At 37.2% G+C, this 16886-nt stretch overlaps 2 protein-coding genes across 2 annotated transcripts; one reads left to right on the top strand and one right to left on the bottom strand.

The window, feature by feature from the left end:
- Positions 1 to 1016: 1016 nt before the first annotated feature.
- On the top strand, positions 1017 to 8729 carry LOC132104372 (transmembrane protein 64-like). The gene is made up of 3 exons (XM_059509804.1): positions 1017 to 2430; positions 6427 to 6582; positions 8087 to 8729. Exons 1-3 carry the CDS (start codon positions 1729 to 1731, stop codon positions 8270 to 8272), a joined length of 1044 nt encoding a protein of 347 aa, XP_059365787.1. The 5' UTR covers positions 1017 to 1728; the 3' UTR covers positions 8273 to 8729.
- Positions 8730 to 13595: 4866 nt separating this feature from the next.
- Positions 13596 to 16463, bottom strand: LOC132104370 (tyrosyl-DNA phosphodiesterase 2-like). Its single transcript, XM_059509802.1, is given in 8 exon segments — positions 13596 to 14595; positions 14902 to 15072; positions 15178 to 15296; positions 15363 to 15454; positions 15560 to 15748; positions 15845 to 16014; positions 16123 to 16258; positions 16260 to 16463. Coding segments are annotated over 8 exon segments (1167 nt in total). The 5' UTR covers positions 16274 to 16463; the 3' UTR covers positions 13596 to 14319.
- Positions 16464 to 16886: the final 423 nt, after the last annotated feature.

The raw sequence follows: 16886 nt of genomic DNA, 5'->3' as shown, positions 1-16886 counted from the left end.
GTGAAGGGTGTCAAATATCAAAATTATGACCACTGATAACACTGGAGATCTCTGACTAGCTATAACGACATTGTACTATAGTTCAAATAAAATCCCTGCTTGCTGAAGCTTTTTTTTTTTACTCTTGCTTTGAACAAGCTTTTTTTTACTCTTGCTATTGAACAAACTGTATTTGTACTGGCTTAATGCCTCTTTGAAAGACAATGCAAGGACTTAATAGAAATAGAAAATGGTAAGGGAAGAAGACAGATTTGTCAACCATTCAAAGTGCTTCAGTGGATTTACAAAACAAACTCGATTTGTATTTGCTAAAGAATTTCTAGGCAGCATTTAAGTTTTTAGATTGGCTTTAATTCTATTTTAAAAATCAGTGCAACTGTACATCAGAGCAGCTTTGTGTTGTCAAGTCATGATTCTCAAACATGCCTTTTTGTTGGCTGTGCATGAGAATTAACACACATGGCTTTTAAAGGCTGAATATTCTATCAGTGTAACTCAAGGAGATTTGTTCTTGAAATCTTATAGGCATTTATAGAATTTAAATGTGAATATATCTAAGATCTAATGCTAAATTCATCTCCAAAAGGAGGAATTAGGAAGAATTATGAAATCACAAGAAAACAAAAACGGTACATAATACTTTATTTGAGAGTGTTTAATATTATTTGATCTGTTGTCACTCGATAACACCAAAAAGTATTGTTTTAACAAAAAAGATATAATGAAATTGATATATATATATATATTTGATCAGTGAAATATACCCATTAGTAAATGTGTTAGTAAGACCAAACCTACGTGTATTCATGGAAGCCAATTTCTAAAGTAAACCAAAGCATTTATTTATTTGTCTAGGCTCTAAGATCAATAATACTGTATAGAACAAAGGACCTTTTCACATTTCATACAAGTCGTAGTTGGGTAAACTTCAGTGAATGGCAGACTACCATAAATATTTATTTAGCCTATTTATTTATTTATTTATTTAAATAGAAAGAGACTATGGAAAAGGGGTCCATAGAAAAAAAATGATATGAAATTAAATTCCACCCTCCAATCAATTTGTGTGTGTGTGTCTGTATAATATACTTCACACTAAGATGTCACAGTGAACAGCAGTATGGTGTTATCGCGATACTCACAGTGTGACGTGCGCTCCGTGACGACCTCGCACGGACTGCTGGGAAACAAACAGTAGTATGAATAACGCTTGGCGTAAACAAACAAGTGTGTGCAAGAGCCCGTAGCGCACGAGTAAACAACCCGTCGGACAAACGCAGCGACCGTCTTTCAGCAGCTTTCACAACCGTGGTCTTCTGGCGGATCAACGTGACATGTTGCGCTCCCCGAGCGGCAGGACTTTGGACCGGAGCCTGGACGGGAGTGTCGCGGTGAGCTGAGCCTGGAGTCGGGTGTGTGATTTATCCGTCAGACGCGATGACAGGAGCGGTCTGAGGGGGGGTTTATTCCTCTGATGTTGGAAGGAGAGCATGGCGTTCATAAGCGAGCGGCAGCTGAAACAGTGGAATCTCAAGTCCTTGAAGTGGTGCGACTCCACATCAGTGTTTCTGAGATAAACCTCTAGATTAGATTAGAAATCACTGGACTCTGAGTCTTCGCCATCCAGGGAAACTGTTGCTTATCGCTTGGCCAGAGGAGCCCAACGTGTAAATTCAAGGGTCAACATTTTGGACCGGACGTCCAGTCGATCAGTCAAGTGCAGACGGGATGAATCTGTGGAGCTCGGAGTCAGTGCAGGGGGCGCTCAAAGCCCTGAAGCACGCCGCGGGGAGAGGACACCTCCAGCTGAGCCGCTGGCTGCAGCGGACCCCGGACTCACTGGACTGCGACAAGATCGACATCTTGATCTGTAACGTGTTTGACGAGCGAGGGAACGGAGGGAGACCGGAGGTGGACTCCGCGGGTCACACCGAGCCCGTCGCGTCCTTCGCTCCCGAGTTCAGACACCCGTGCTGCATCACCACCTGTTGCTTCAAGAGCGCCCTGCTGGCGTGCGTCCTGACAGCCGTGTGCTTCTCCTCGGTGGCTCTGGTCCGTCAGTACCTGAAGGACGTGCTGCTGTGGGTGGCGAGTTTGGACAGTTTCGTGGGAGCCCTGCTGTTCATAGTGGGCTTGATCACGGTGTCGTTCCCCTGCGGCTGGGGCTACATCGTGCTGAACGTGGCCGCGGGGTATCTGTACGGGTTTGTGTTGGGCATGGGGCTGGTGATGGTGGGAGTTTTGATCGGGACTTTCATCGCTCATGTGGTGTGTAAGCGACTGCTGACGAACTGGGTTCTGGGTAAGATCGGCAGTAGTGAACAGCTGAGTGCTGTTATTCGGGTCGTGGAGGGTGGAAGTGGACTCAAGATCGTGGCCTTGGCGAGACTCACGCCGATCCCTTTCGGTCTCCAGAACGCGGTCTTCTCGGTATGTCTGTTCTGGCCATTTCTGCTGTTAATGTAATTCTTATTTTGCTCATTTTTAACAAAGAATTAACACAAGTTAGATTCTGCACCAGTGTTATTGTAATGTGACTGATATTGTTTATATATATATATATATATAAATAAATAAAATTTTAAATTCAGTTTTCACTTAAATTTGAGAGATTTTGTAATTTAGTTGTGTATTCTTTGTAGTGTTTCATTATTGGTTTATTTTAGTTATTTTAGTACAAACCTAACTTAATTTGAGAAATTAAGTTAAGCTGAAATGAATGAAGTTTAACGTGTTTTATATAAAGTTAACGTTTAGCCTATTTTGTTTTAGGTAACATTTCTAATGGTTTTAGTTAACATTGTATCCTACTAGCAATTACAAGGGAGATATTGATTTTATGCAGAAGCTCGCTAAACAGATAATTAAAATTATGTAAATTACCTTTCAGACAAATTTCACCAGTTAGGCCTAGGTCCTATATTTCTTTTCCGCCTATGAAGATCATTCCAAACAAAGAAAATGGTCTAGCTTTGTTGTTGTCAAGAAATGTCTGAAATCAATTACTTATTTTTATTAAAAAAATCCTATCTGGATCAAGAGATGAGTGGATTGAGATTAAGATTTCCCGTCCCGCTCAAAGTGTTCTGTAATCATTTTGCTCGAAATCCACTCTCCCTAGTGAGAGAAACCCCGCTTTGAGCGACCCTGAAGCAAAAAACCAAATCACAAAACTCTGACATTAAGACTTTCACAGGCCCTCTTTTACCTTTTTTTTCAGGGATGTAACAATTTAGTCAACTCACTCAATGCAATATGATTCACAATGTGATTTCTCAATAGGAATTTCTGCCAATTTGATTAAATTAAATTAGATTTAAGACAAATTATGAATGAAATTGTGTCCTTTTATTATTTCTTGGACAAAATGCTACAACTTTCTTTGTGAAATTGAAATATGTCAAATAAAACCAAATTTAAATTTAAAAAAAACTCCAAATCAAATAAATAAATAAGACAAACCTCAGTCTCTTCATATAAACCAAGGCGTGGTCTGTGGTCTTTCCATTCAAAACGAGAGGCAACCACTGCATTTGAATCGCAGTCCAAACAAAGATGCTGCATACATGCAATGTGAGCAGCTTTTAATCTAAATTAGATTGTAGATTTAAAATTTTAAACAAAAACAGAATGCTCTGACTTTTAGTTTTGTGAAACTATACTACATAAATACTACTTTAATATGCATTATATAGAGATCAAATGAAAAGAAAATACTATCTAAACTTTTCTAAAGACAGTCAGTTCCCCTCAGAGATACATTCATATAAACTCCCATCCCAAAATGTATCGTGATTCGTTTAACATCTCAATCGTCACATATTTGTAACGATGTTCAACTGGCTCGCTGTGCATCGTTGCATCCCTAATTTTTTTAATTGATTAATTATTTAAGAAAAGTATAAAGACACCCAGCACACAAAGTTATCTGATTAATAGCATTGCAGTGGATGTTAATCTAAGTGACATCCAGGTGGCTTTATCCAGCTTTGCTGGAATTAAACAATTAAGACCTCCAGCTCAGAGCCAGATTAAAATCAAACATAACTACTCTTCACGGCAGATTAAGGGTATAAAGACAGGCCTCTTTATACACTGTAACAATGTTACCTTTGGACACTTTGCACAACCAACATAATACATTTTTAATTTGCTGACACAAGATGAGAAAGAAACCGCAACCTTTATGAGGGACAGAGGACAGTAAAGAACAATGATACATACATCTTGATATCAGCTTGTGGACCTGTAGCCTGCCATTTTGGAACATATTTGACTATTGCTTGCCCCGTTTGCATAATTTATTCACTGGATGATTCATATGTTTTTAATGCAAGTTGAATGTTTTGCTTCACTTCTGCTTGACGGATCATGTTTGGCTTACAGTGACTTATCATATCTGGGTTTCAGGAGTGCTGAACACTTGCTTACAGCAGGAATTTGTGTCATTTCTAGGTTGACAAACAGCTTCGATGTTAAACGGAGCTGTTTTTTCCCTTTTTTTCTTTTCTTTTTTTTTATTTACATGTAGGCCTACAGTTAATTGAAATTCATCAAAATTACAGCTGGTGTGGTTAATTGTAAATCTTGTCAATTGCAATATTCAGCCTTTGTCTTTTAAATTTTCTTACATTTTAAAATATTTTTTTTGCATTGGTGAATCAGAGCATTTAATGTTTGTATTTTAGACTTATTAATAGAGGCAACTGTTAAAATATTGCATGCTGAATACACATCTTCTGGCACACAAAAAGCTTTAAAGCCAAAGTGGGAGTTATTTAATAAATTTGCATTCGCAATTAGTATTTTGTACAACACCCAATGTACACTCTAAGAAAGTGACGTGACAACTAGAATAGTCCCATTAAAACAAGCCACAAACATTCTGTAATAAAATATTAATTCTGTTGTAGCTACAGAGACCAAAGCTCTGTTTGTGAGTAGTTTGGTCTGTTGTGTGAAATTGTGAAAAACTAAAAACGGACAAGATAGGAGTGTCCTAGTACAGGTACGTTGCTCGCTTTATAATTATTTACACGTTTGAATAACAAATTTGTTAAGATTTGTCATGCAGTTAAGAGGACCAGTAAAAACTCCATTTATGTGCAGTCTTGATTTACAGATGTATAAAATCACAACATCTCAATGATGCTCAAATACTGTTTAGATGCCTCCATTAAGAATATGTCTTGCAGTTGCCCTACACAAAATGAAAAACAGGACTTCTGGTTTGTCATAATTGTGCAGCCCTATTTAACCATCACTTTTGAGTCAAAAGTAACCTACATAACACTAGTAGAGTGCCATTGCACTTGAAGCAACCGTAAGTCTTTGTTCTGTCTGAAGGTTGCTCTAGTGATCGAACACTAGGGTCATCTCAGTAACTCTCCAGCTTTGGGTTTGCTTCACGTGCGATTAGACCGGTTACTGTGAGTCAGTACTCTTGCTCCAGTAGCCTGCTGCCCTCTACTTACAGTCAAACAATGAGCTTGTTATTCAGTTAGTATCCGTCTGGAGAGAGAGTGATCATCAGGCTCTCTATAAGTGCCACATACTCTAATTGTGTTGAGCCTGATAGGTTTTATTTCACTTTACTTTACGTAACCGAGAGATCACAGCCCAAGGGTATGATTTATGTCGGTCACACTGGAATTATGTTTCGCATACCCTCAGTAAGCACGTCCTATAGAAGGGGCTGTATTTCAATGAGCCCTGTGTTTTCTGCTGAAGCAGAATGTCATGTGTTATGTAGGTAACCCAACACAATGCATGCGTCTGCTCTGCATAGTGCATACTTAAAATATTGCTTCACAGCCATTTACACAGAAGTCGCTTCTTAAAGCAAGAATGCATATTTTTTTTCATGAATATTAATAGGTTGACGCAAGCCTAATATAACAATGCCTGCATCTTTGCCAACCTATTAATTATCAAAAGTAGAAGGATTTTACATCTTGTTTCATAATTTACCACTTGAGGATATATGTTCGCACCATGTTTTATATCTCACAGGTTATAGAATTGAATTATACAAAGCTTTAATACATTTATGTAGGGTGTGTTTGCTAAGACTTGGAACAGGGCAAAACCACTGCATAAAGGTACAATTCTACTAAGCATTTGCAATGTAGCACAGCCAGTAAAACGTGCTGTAGCAAAAAAAAACTGTGCACTTCCAATATAGGAAGGGATGTAAAATGTGTGAAATTAAGTGTTTAAAAAATTATGTCAACTAGCATGTCAACATATGATGAGGGAGAAAAGAAAAAGGATTCAAAATGTCAAATTTTGCAATAATTTTTATTGCATTAGAGGCCACTAATGAAGGACAGTGACGGGGATAAATGAAGCTGATGACACATCCTTCAGGCAGTGAACACTCTGTGATTATTCTTGACCAACTATAGCTCTCGCTCTCTTTGACAGATCACAGACGTCTCCTTGCCAAATTATTTAGTGGCTTCCTCAGTGGGACTCCTCCCAACACAACTCCTTAACTCATATCTGGGCACCACGCTGCGCACAATGGAGGACGTGATCGCAGAACAGAGCGTCAGCGGATACTTTGTGTTCAGTCTACAGGTAAGCCTCCAAAAACATAAAGAAAGGAAATCCGCAAGAACTCTGTATCTACAGTTTAGCCCACAAATTTACATACTCCTTGCAGAATCTTCAAGATGTTATATTATTAATAGAAGAATTATCAAAAGAAAGTTTACATTGACATTTGGATCCAAGACTTTGCATTTTAGTAGGCTTTTTTATCCAAAGCAGCGAATCACCAGGATTTATTTTATTTGTAGTTTTTTTTTTTTTTTTATGGTGGGGTATTGCACATTATAGTGCTTTGCCTTTTGGACAATTGAGAGACTCATAGATGATAATCACAAGGCTATAAATGGTGATTAATGCTAAAGACTGTAACCCGAGGTTAAAATCCAAGGATGTGGGTAAATGGTTAAACCAGATAATTTGTGTAATTTAATTTACGGAGTGTCTGTTTACACTAAGTGCAAATAGACTGCCTTGATAAGAGGCTATGTACACTAACTCCGCCCACCAACGTGTGATTGGGATATTCAGTACTGAAAATATGCACGTTGAACATCAGTTTCAGTGGCATAGGCATGTGCTTTATGACACGATCGACCCGAGTTTGAACCCGCCTTTTGCCAAACTTTTTTCTCCCCTTTTAAATTTCATATCGGAAAGGCATTTGTTTACAATAAAAATGAAGGAAATAATCAAAGTTGAAAATAAATTATCTGGTAGGGTTAGGGTAGGTGTAGGGAGGGCTTTATTGTCCCAGTAAGGCGGCATCCATTTAATAATTTGAATTAAATTGTATAATTTATACTCAATACTTTATTATTGCGCACTGTTTTAGTAATGTACTACAATACTAAGGTGCAGATAATTGCAACTATTTGCAATACGTAGTGTAAATAGCAGAAAATCTTGCTATTTTAACAGTGTATATAGAATCTATAGCTATTTGCACTTTGTGTAACTAGCATATAGCTAAACAAATACTGCCATTTTCACTTTAATTTATTTGATCTTAGATGATATATTTGTGTAAGTTGTGTTATCTATGTCTTTTGGACTAAAAATAAAATGTATAAAAAAATGAATGCTACTATTAAAAAATTATTAGTTATTACTAATAATATTAATATAATAATATTACATATTATTATTATTATTAGTAGTAGTAGTATTTTTTTTTTTAATGGTAAACATCTTGTGGATTCTGCAATGGATATGTAAATGTATGAGCAAATGAAATATTTATGTCTAGTCTAGATTCTTGTGGAACCTGCAATAAACCATAATTATGGATGGTCATATTGGCTTTGACCAAAAATGTGTTCTTATTTTGCATTTGTTCTTGTGTGTAGTAAAGTTAGATGCCAGTAATGAAATCTTGACTGAAACAGGATAATTTGATATATTAGCCAAGGAATTATTGCTTAAATTTACAAGCGCATGAAATGTGTGTAAATCGTGTGTGTCTTTGTATCAGCCGTCGTCCAGCTCAGTCTGCAGATCCACCCAGTCACTCTCTCTCTGTTCCTCTCATCAGATCTTCATCAGCATTGGCCTGATGTTTTATGTTGTACATCGAGCACAAGTGGAACTGAACGCTGCCATTGCAGCCTGCCAGTTGGAGCTGAAGACGTCGTACATGAACGGTGGAGCGGCCAGCCACGGCGGCTCGACCTACTGCAGCAAACGTGCTGCCACAGGAGGGGGGATCAACGTGGTCTGATCAGCGTCTTTGTTGCTGATGAACGTATTTCAACCCTACATCCAGTTGGGCTGTCCTGACTGGATGGATGGAGATCTGTCTCGCCTGCTTCAGGGAGTCTCGGGAGCTGCTACAGTCCCTGCCAGCTGTTTTAGTTATGATGGAGGTCTGATGTGGAGCGGCACCAGACTTTCAAAGAGCCCAGCATCAGACTGCCCGAAGATTGGGACCCTGGGCCAGTATTGTATGAGAAGCTTATGAGATTGACTTGAGATTTTTATTTTTGTGGTACTTTTTCTTAAAAAATAAAATAAAAATTATGATACTCATATAAAATTAAATAACTTTATAAGAGGTCTAAAGCATGAAATTGGTAAATTAATTAAAGTGAATGTTATAGAATTGTAGTTATTAAAGAGGGCCCAACTAATATATCAGGTTAATATGCTTAAGATGTTTGCTTTTTTGTTATTTTTATATATATATATATTATTATTATTCATCTAAAATTATTGGTTCTTATTGAAATTTTTTTTTTGTTTGTTTGTTTTTTAATGTATGTCTAGAGTAAGAAAAACATATTATCAGTTAGTATCACCTGGATAAAATTGTGGCTTTTGCCAAACTGGGAACACGTTTGCTACACTGGAACAGATGGGATGGAAGGAAATTTTCTTAGCTGGATATTTAAGGACGTCCTGCCAAGAACTTTTAGCACAGCATGATAAGCTCAGCGGTGTGATCGTACGCATTCGATTTCTCATTCTCATATTGAGAGGACTGAAACTCTTTGCCTTCTTTGTGTTATTTAACCAAATGCTTTATTACAGGGCTTTTACATCACTTTTGTTCATTTATTCATTGTTAGAATAATTCAGAACGTTTGCACACATGGAATTTCACAAACTGAATATGTAAGATGCAATGCTGATAAGTGATTATTGTGAATATATTCTATATATTGAATATATGAAGTTTGTAGAATTATATAAATATATTTAGATAAATATTTTCCCAAATTAGAGGAAATATAAAAAAGGGAAGCATTGTCATATGTTAGTACATTATTATTATTATTACTCTTATTCTTATGTAATGAATGCTGAAGATCCATGTTATTCACATCGGTCTAATGGTTGTTGGCACTGTGCTAAAATGGCTCACAATTGCCTACAATGCATCTTTTGCAAAAATGCACATCAGTGAAAACTCTGCTCAAAGCCTCCACAGCTCAGTTACTCATGGTGAGTGCAGAGAGAACCGCTACAAATAACTGAGAAAACTACAACCAAAATGTTATTCCACGACTCTGGTCATGGTAATGTCTGTCATTCCCTCCTTAGAGATTCCCCTAATTAGAAACAAAAGACTCCCGAGCATTGACTGACGTATTTGGGTCCCAGTTATATAATTTAGCACAGGCTTCAGTTAACGAGCTCGGAGCCACAATGAACTCACAGCTTCCACACCGGGAACATGAAATCCCTCCATGCAGGGAACTTCACACAATCCTGCTGCTCTGTTTGATTTGTCTCCTCATTACCTTCTCCCATGCTCAATGACACTGTTGTGCTGTTTGACATGAAATTATACTGTAAATCCAGATGTTCATGCAGTAAATCAGTGTAGAGATGGAAAAGACTTTGATTTGAGGGTTTGATTTTGTCATTTTTAGCTCCTTATTTTTTTATATAAATTAGAAATGCATGCTCTCAAGGATGGATTTCTCAGTAGCTGAAATGTACACATTCTCAGTGTCATTTGAGACTCACCGTTTGGTTTACAGCATCAACATTAGAGCGTCATCGTAATCTGACAATCAGTTAAACAGTGATGCGCTGCTTATTCTGAAAAACCATCTCATCTTACTCTCCAGTTATAGTTTTGCTGCTACTTAGACTGTAGGGTCTGCTGACAAGGGCTCGAATTAATATTGCAATTTTACTACAAAGTGATATACACCATCTCGTTTTTTGTTTCTTACATGGAGTGTGTGCAAATAAATTTTCTAACAAGTTGTTGCATTTATTTTGAAAAGTGCAGGTGTAACTGTGCACAAATGGACACATTCCTTAACTTAAAAATGGGATGAATGGTTTTATTTATTTTTTTGATCAAGGAAATGGAAAAGCCCCTCTGTTTTCTGAATTTAGCAATAAATAAAAACCGAACATGCTGACTCACCATCTGAGTTACATTGTAGAGATCCAACAATCCTGGTCTTGTGTTACGATGTCGACCTGCCTTGTACCTCTTGCTGCCTAAGACATTGAAACAGGACACTTGTCTGCAGTGTGTTCAGACTCTTAATTCCAGCAGGCATTGGGTTGTGATAACTGAAAAACTGAAGATTCTTGGGATTTCAAACGCAAACAGAATCGAAATCTAGCAAACTACAAAAATAAATGATCATTTAAGGATATGTATCAGTGCTTTGTCTTCTTTTTCCAGTTCGAATGACAGTTTGATATGCATCAGTACGTATAATAGCAAAGGAGTCTTGCGAGGTTCTTGGCAAACCTTAATCTGAGATTACAGCACATTAAAAAACAAAACAAAAAAAACATACACATGTAATTTCAGATTAGGGCACATCAGGTAGTATACTAAAACCTCTTGACCCCTTTGACAAGTGCATTTTACATACACTGTATTTTGTAATACAGAGAATTTTGCAATGTAAATGAATATTTATTGCTGTATCATGCTTGTTCAGTGTTATTTATGAAATAAAACTGTTGAAAAATGACACAATCATCTTGTGCTATATGCTCTCTAGTCGGTGTTTCTGCATTTAATTCAGTGTCGGAGACACATCTTAGAAAAGGCTCCTATAACAGGAGACAGTTTGTTCGCTGATAATTCAGTTTAGTTACAGATTGACAGTGATATATTGTCTGATTATGTAATTTCTTAACATTTCATTCCTCACATGGTTCCCTCATCTATCAGTATCCGTTATCTTGGAGTTGCGGTGACATGGTACAAACTACACCATTATCTAACCTAAAGTGTGCAATCTGAACTGGGAAACGAAGGGGAAGATCCAACACAGTCTCACAGCAAAATGTAACTTAAAAAAAAAACAAGGTAGCAATTTCATATGAAACTGAACAATGTGAATTGTAGTAATTTTTTTTTAAACTATGCGAATCAAGTAAAAAAAGAAGCATACAATTTAAAAGACATTAATAGAACAAAAACGTGTGATTTTTAGGGGAGGGGGGGGGGGGGGGGGTATGAGCATAAATGTCCATCCCTAAACAAAACCAACCCAATATCATTAGAAAACTATTTGTAAACTTTTTTAAGAAGTGACAATTTCTTTGAATTTCTACAATGTAAATTTTATGGCAATGTACAAATTTTCAACAAATAGGGTCCTTCCCTAACTCTAAACATAACCAACCCAGTCTCACCGAAAATCTAACTATTTTACCATGTGGCAATATGTATAAATTTGTGTGAATTGTACGATGTATGATTAAAAAATATATAAATAAATAAATGCAAAAAAATTATAAAAACATGAAGGTCCACCCCTAAATATAACCAACCTGTATTTGGCAATTTCGTATGTAATTTTATCATCTGAATGGTATAAAAACATATGTTTAAAACAAACAAAAAACAGTAAACATGAAGGTTCACCCCTAAACATAAACAACTCCGATCTCATGGGAAAGCGTAAATATTTTACCACATGCATGATTTCGATAGTAGAAAACATACAAAAAGTAGCCATGAAGGTCCTAAACATAAAACAAGAAATGAATTAGCCACCAGTTCACCAAAGCATAAAATATTGATGAATTGCTTTGAGATTGTGTTGGAAGATCCCTACTGGGGTTGTTCCATGAGCATAAACCCTGTGCGATATGAGAAAACCGTTCTGGAAAAGTGCTGACCAAACAAACACATCACGCTCTCGTCTTTACGCCACCAGTGAATTCATATTCAGTCTGGTATATTGACATTTCTTTCTTTAAAATTTGGAGTAGGACTGATCTGAAAGTCCCACAATTCCCCCTTCACTGAAATAGCATGTGCTCCTGGCCATGTGTCAAAACAATTCAATGTGCCACAGTGATGCCTATCGAGGGGAAAAGCACTGCGATTTCTTGCCATGATTTGTTGACGACAATGAGAGCCTCAAAAAACCTCAAACATCCTCTAAGTGTAAGGATATTCACAAGACTGGCCCTTTAAGTGGCTGTGGCTGTTCTCCCGGAGAGAGGGACAAGGATAGTGTGTTTGTGCTCCGAGCAGACTTCTGTGAGCAAGTCATACAGACTCCGACGGCAGATCTGTGGCAGTCTGACCTGGTTTAGATGTAATATTTACTCATCTGACCAAGCGAAAGGTTAATTAGCCTTGGCAGTGGGGTGTCTTTCAAGGTCGTCTGGAGTCACATGTCCACTCTGCTTAAGACAGCTGCTGCCTTCACACTCACGTGCTTTCAGCTGATTTAGGACAGTTAAGAGGAGACCTCACTACTAATTTCTCTCAAACTGCAACAGGAATAAGTAGCACATTGAACATTATTTGAGAGATAGATCCAGTGAGCTCAGGCGCTGGTTGCAGTACTGGTATTGGTCTACTGTAACACAGCTGAAGCAACCCCAAAAATGTGAGATTAAGCCTCTGGAATTCGAATTTTAACAGGGGGATCCATGCCAAAAACATGCATTTTATGTGTATTTTACCCCTGGAATGCTATTGGGCTAGTTTTGGCCGGGTTTTGTTGTGACCCTGGTAACACTGCCTGGTAGTGTAAGCATCAGAAGATAAACACACTCACCCTGGTTTATTTAATTTATCTACTAACAATGTCCAAAGTCCACTTTTGTGAACCACAGTGTTGTTTCAAGGGACACCATCCCAGATCATGTATTGTGTTTAACAGAGTTCTGTGACGGAAATGAAAGTTTAAGAAATTTTTTGAATAAAATGGCAGACATCCTTTGTATTATTTCATAGCTATAATGTTATGCGTTCAAAATGCACAATTAAATAATATTTTCACACTTTTATCACCTAATTACAGCTTGATTGGTGATGAACCGCAGTTACCAAAATTATCTTCACAGGTGATATTTTTTGTTGTACATCATGTGTTATATTTCATCTCAACCTCTTGACACTGTGGTAAGTAAACTTACTTTTGAGGAACTTTATTTGGGGCCAAAATTATCAGTGTAATGGAAAGTGCCAGTCATAATTTTGGGGAAAATCTATATAAATACATTTTTACAATATAAATTGTGATTGATAAAATGTAAAAGAAGAATATATATATATATATATATATATATATTTATATATTTATATATATATGATGAAATATAGAGAAAAACTGTAAATAAATAATACATTTTAACTGTAACGGTGTTCTGAAGTAGAAAAAACAAAGATTCTTGTAACATATTCTACCAAATTGTTGTTAAAATTGTGTTTGTTCAGTATTTCACAGTACCGTTTTTAGAATTTTCAGAATATTACTGTAAATGTAATGCTTTCATTGTTTTTCTATTTGCACAATTTTGACCATCATTTTAAATAGTTTCACAGCTTTTTAAACAGTATGCACACACATACACAAACACTATTTTAAGAAGTAATAGTTCACTGTGCTTCTGTAACCAATGCCATTTCAAAGCTTATGTAATGCTTGAGAAACACTGACCACTTGTGGTATAATATAAGACACTCAACCCATACCACAATTACCACAGTAAATCGAGGCCACATTTATTTAGGAAATATCACTTTAATTCAATCAACGTTTCCACGTTTTTAAAAAATCATATGAGAGAGCAGAGATTGGCTGAAATCATGGTTTGATAACAGAAGATATTGTATGAAAAAATAACGATTACTGAGGTTTAAACCCTTTTTGAAGTATTTTATATCCAGCTTTGCCTTCTATTATTATCAGTATGTCTTTGTTTCTTACACTGCTCTGTAGTCTGAATTTGTAGGCACTCTTCACATTCTTAATTTTAAACACTTTTTAAAACTATCTTCTAAATGACACACGTTTATATGGTCTACTATGGATTTAATAATCATGTGTTAAAAGTGCAGTAAATTCCCCAGTGATCACTGGTGTAACGGCCACAGTCCAGTTTCTCCATTCCCACCAAAGCCATGTGGTCAGGAGTGACTCTCGGGCCAGTTTTAGCAGACCTAAGGAAGATGCGGTCGAAGCGACATCTGCTGATGTAAGGCACTGTCTTATTGCTGTTTGCTTTGGTGTCCCAGGTGTATCGACAGTGTTCCTGCTTGCCCAGCTGTTCCCAAACATCACACACACCTGGAGGCAAACCTCCCACCTTTACCACCTACACGGACAGAAACAATCTTCAGAAATGCTGCATCGCACTAGTGACTTTCACCTCCATCATATTTGGAGCTACTGTTAGTCCAGTGTTTCCAAATCTTTTTCTCCTCTTCACAGGCCCATCAGTCACACTCAACTACCCTTCATCAACACCAAACTGAAAACTGGGTTCATTTGAATGTGTATTATTAATACAATACACAATTTCACGGACATGAATTGGAAATTTTCTTTTCTTTTCTATGTTTCCATTCTTTGTGTTCCCTCCAGCTTGGTATTGGTCTTCTAGTCCTTGTGGTGAATTTACCTCGGTGTCTCTGAGATTGGTGTCCCCGGCAAAAATTACAGTAGCGTCTTCTGGTGCTTCCTGCATCGTTTGAAATACAAGCCGCAGTTGTTTCATTCTCTCCTCTGATTGGTTCTTACAGCTTTCTAAATGTGACGTCATCAAGTATAGCTTCTGTCCTGAGAAAGTCACCTTAAGTCAAACAAGAAATGAATGCATGTATAATTGATGCTGAAATGAATGATTCCATTCCGAACCCTAATACAATCTTTAGATAATGGTTATTGCTAAACTCACCTGAGCAACTAATAGATTTCTCAACATTTGTGTTGTAGGGTAAAAGATGATCTCACTTTCCAAAAGTTTTACTCTTGATTTCTTCAACATTATTCCCGTGAAGTATCCATCATCGCTTCCTTTAATGACAGGGAACTTCAAGAATCAGTAAATAACTCATACATAAGCTTACAGAGGTCTCTCACCTTCAACAAACAGATAGCTGACAGCACGTTTCTTAAGATACTGAATATAAGATGGAATAAGTTCTTGCAGAAAAAACAAATCTGGTGTATATCTACAACAGGAAAAAAATGAAACAAAGAGTTACGAGTATAACAACATAAACTTAGAGTCAAATAAAACATGAAATAGAGAATATCAGGTGTCTTTAACAACTCACAGAGCTAGATATGAACATAAGCCCCTGGCTCGCTCTGCAAGACTCAATGTGTCCAAACCATCCACATTCCAGCTGATGATGGAGAGCTTGCGGTCCTCCGCATTAGATTCAGGGACACCACTTCCTGCTCGACTTTCTTTGGGGTTCACATTGCTGGAGCAGGTGGGCTCCTCCGCTGTCAGGTCAATGCTGCACCACAAACAATTTGAAAAATATTATTAGTATAGATATATCGAGTATCTTATGCAGTTTTCAGTTCCTAGTATGAAGAAGGGAAAACATTACCAGTCCACCTGGTCTGTCTTAAATTTCTTCTTTGTTCCTGAAGTATCAGCAGGGTCAGAAGTATTCACCCCCTTTCTCTTATTATTCCCAGACACATCTTTATCTTCCTCCGCATCTTCAACATCAAAGACTGAGTCCATATGAGCCTCGAAGAACGAGTTCAGTGCTCTCTGGCAGGAACCCAGGGAAAAAATGTGGTTGTAGACGAGAAGAACTAAACATGATTTACGCAAAAAATATTTTTATTTAGAAACTTGGTGGAGTGTGCAGTGCCATACCTCCATATCCCATTCATTTTCTGCTAGATAACACTGCGCCACAGCACTGTCCGACCCAGAGACAGAGGCAAACTGATCGCAAAGACTCGTCCTCGTTTCCTCTAGAGCAGACATTTGTTGATCGGTGTGATTACCGAACGGTGTTTGACATGTTCACAATATAATATAACTGCGGGACATGAACGCGTACCGATACAAAAACATTCCGGGTGGAACCAAATACGGAGACCGATATTACCTATATAATTGTTATGCTTGTGGTCGCTGGACCTAATTTATCTAAACCACACTATAAATTACGACTTAAATCCTAATTTTCACATCACATTAAACGCCGCACCCAGACAGTACCGAACCGAATAATTATAAATAGAAGCTTTCCGGAAGAATTGGACTGCTGTACTGAAGAGTCGGTTCTTTCGAACAGTTCGTTTCAAAACCGAAACGATTCCGCAATTCTTTTATGTGAATAAAAAAAAGTGCTCTAGTCTAAACCTTCTATGCACGAATAATATATATATATATATATATTAATCAAATAATGTGTAAGCACTTGTGTGCCAGTTCAGTTCGTTTGTTTGCAGGAATGAGATATAATTAGCAATAACATTCTTAATATTCCAAATTTAATTCTAATTAAGAATTTCATTCAAAATTCTAAAATTTATTAAGATATGTTAATTACGTTTGATCCAGTCCGATTCTTGAACGAATCATTTACATCTGTTTTGTAAAACGCATGAGTAAAACGGTTCAACGGATTC

Source organism: Carassius carassius, chromosome 25 (assembly GCF_963082965.1).
Source record: "Carassius carassius chromosome 25, fCarCar2.1, whole genome shotgun sequence".
Lineage (NCBI taxonomy): Eukaryota > Metazoa > Chordata > Actinopteri > Cypriniformes > Cyprinidae > Carassius > Carassius carassius.
Note: the sequence above shows the minus strand (reverse complement) of the source record. Positions and strands in the feature narration are given on the sequence as shown.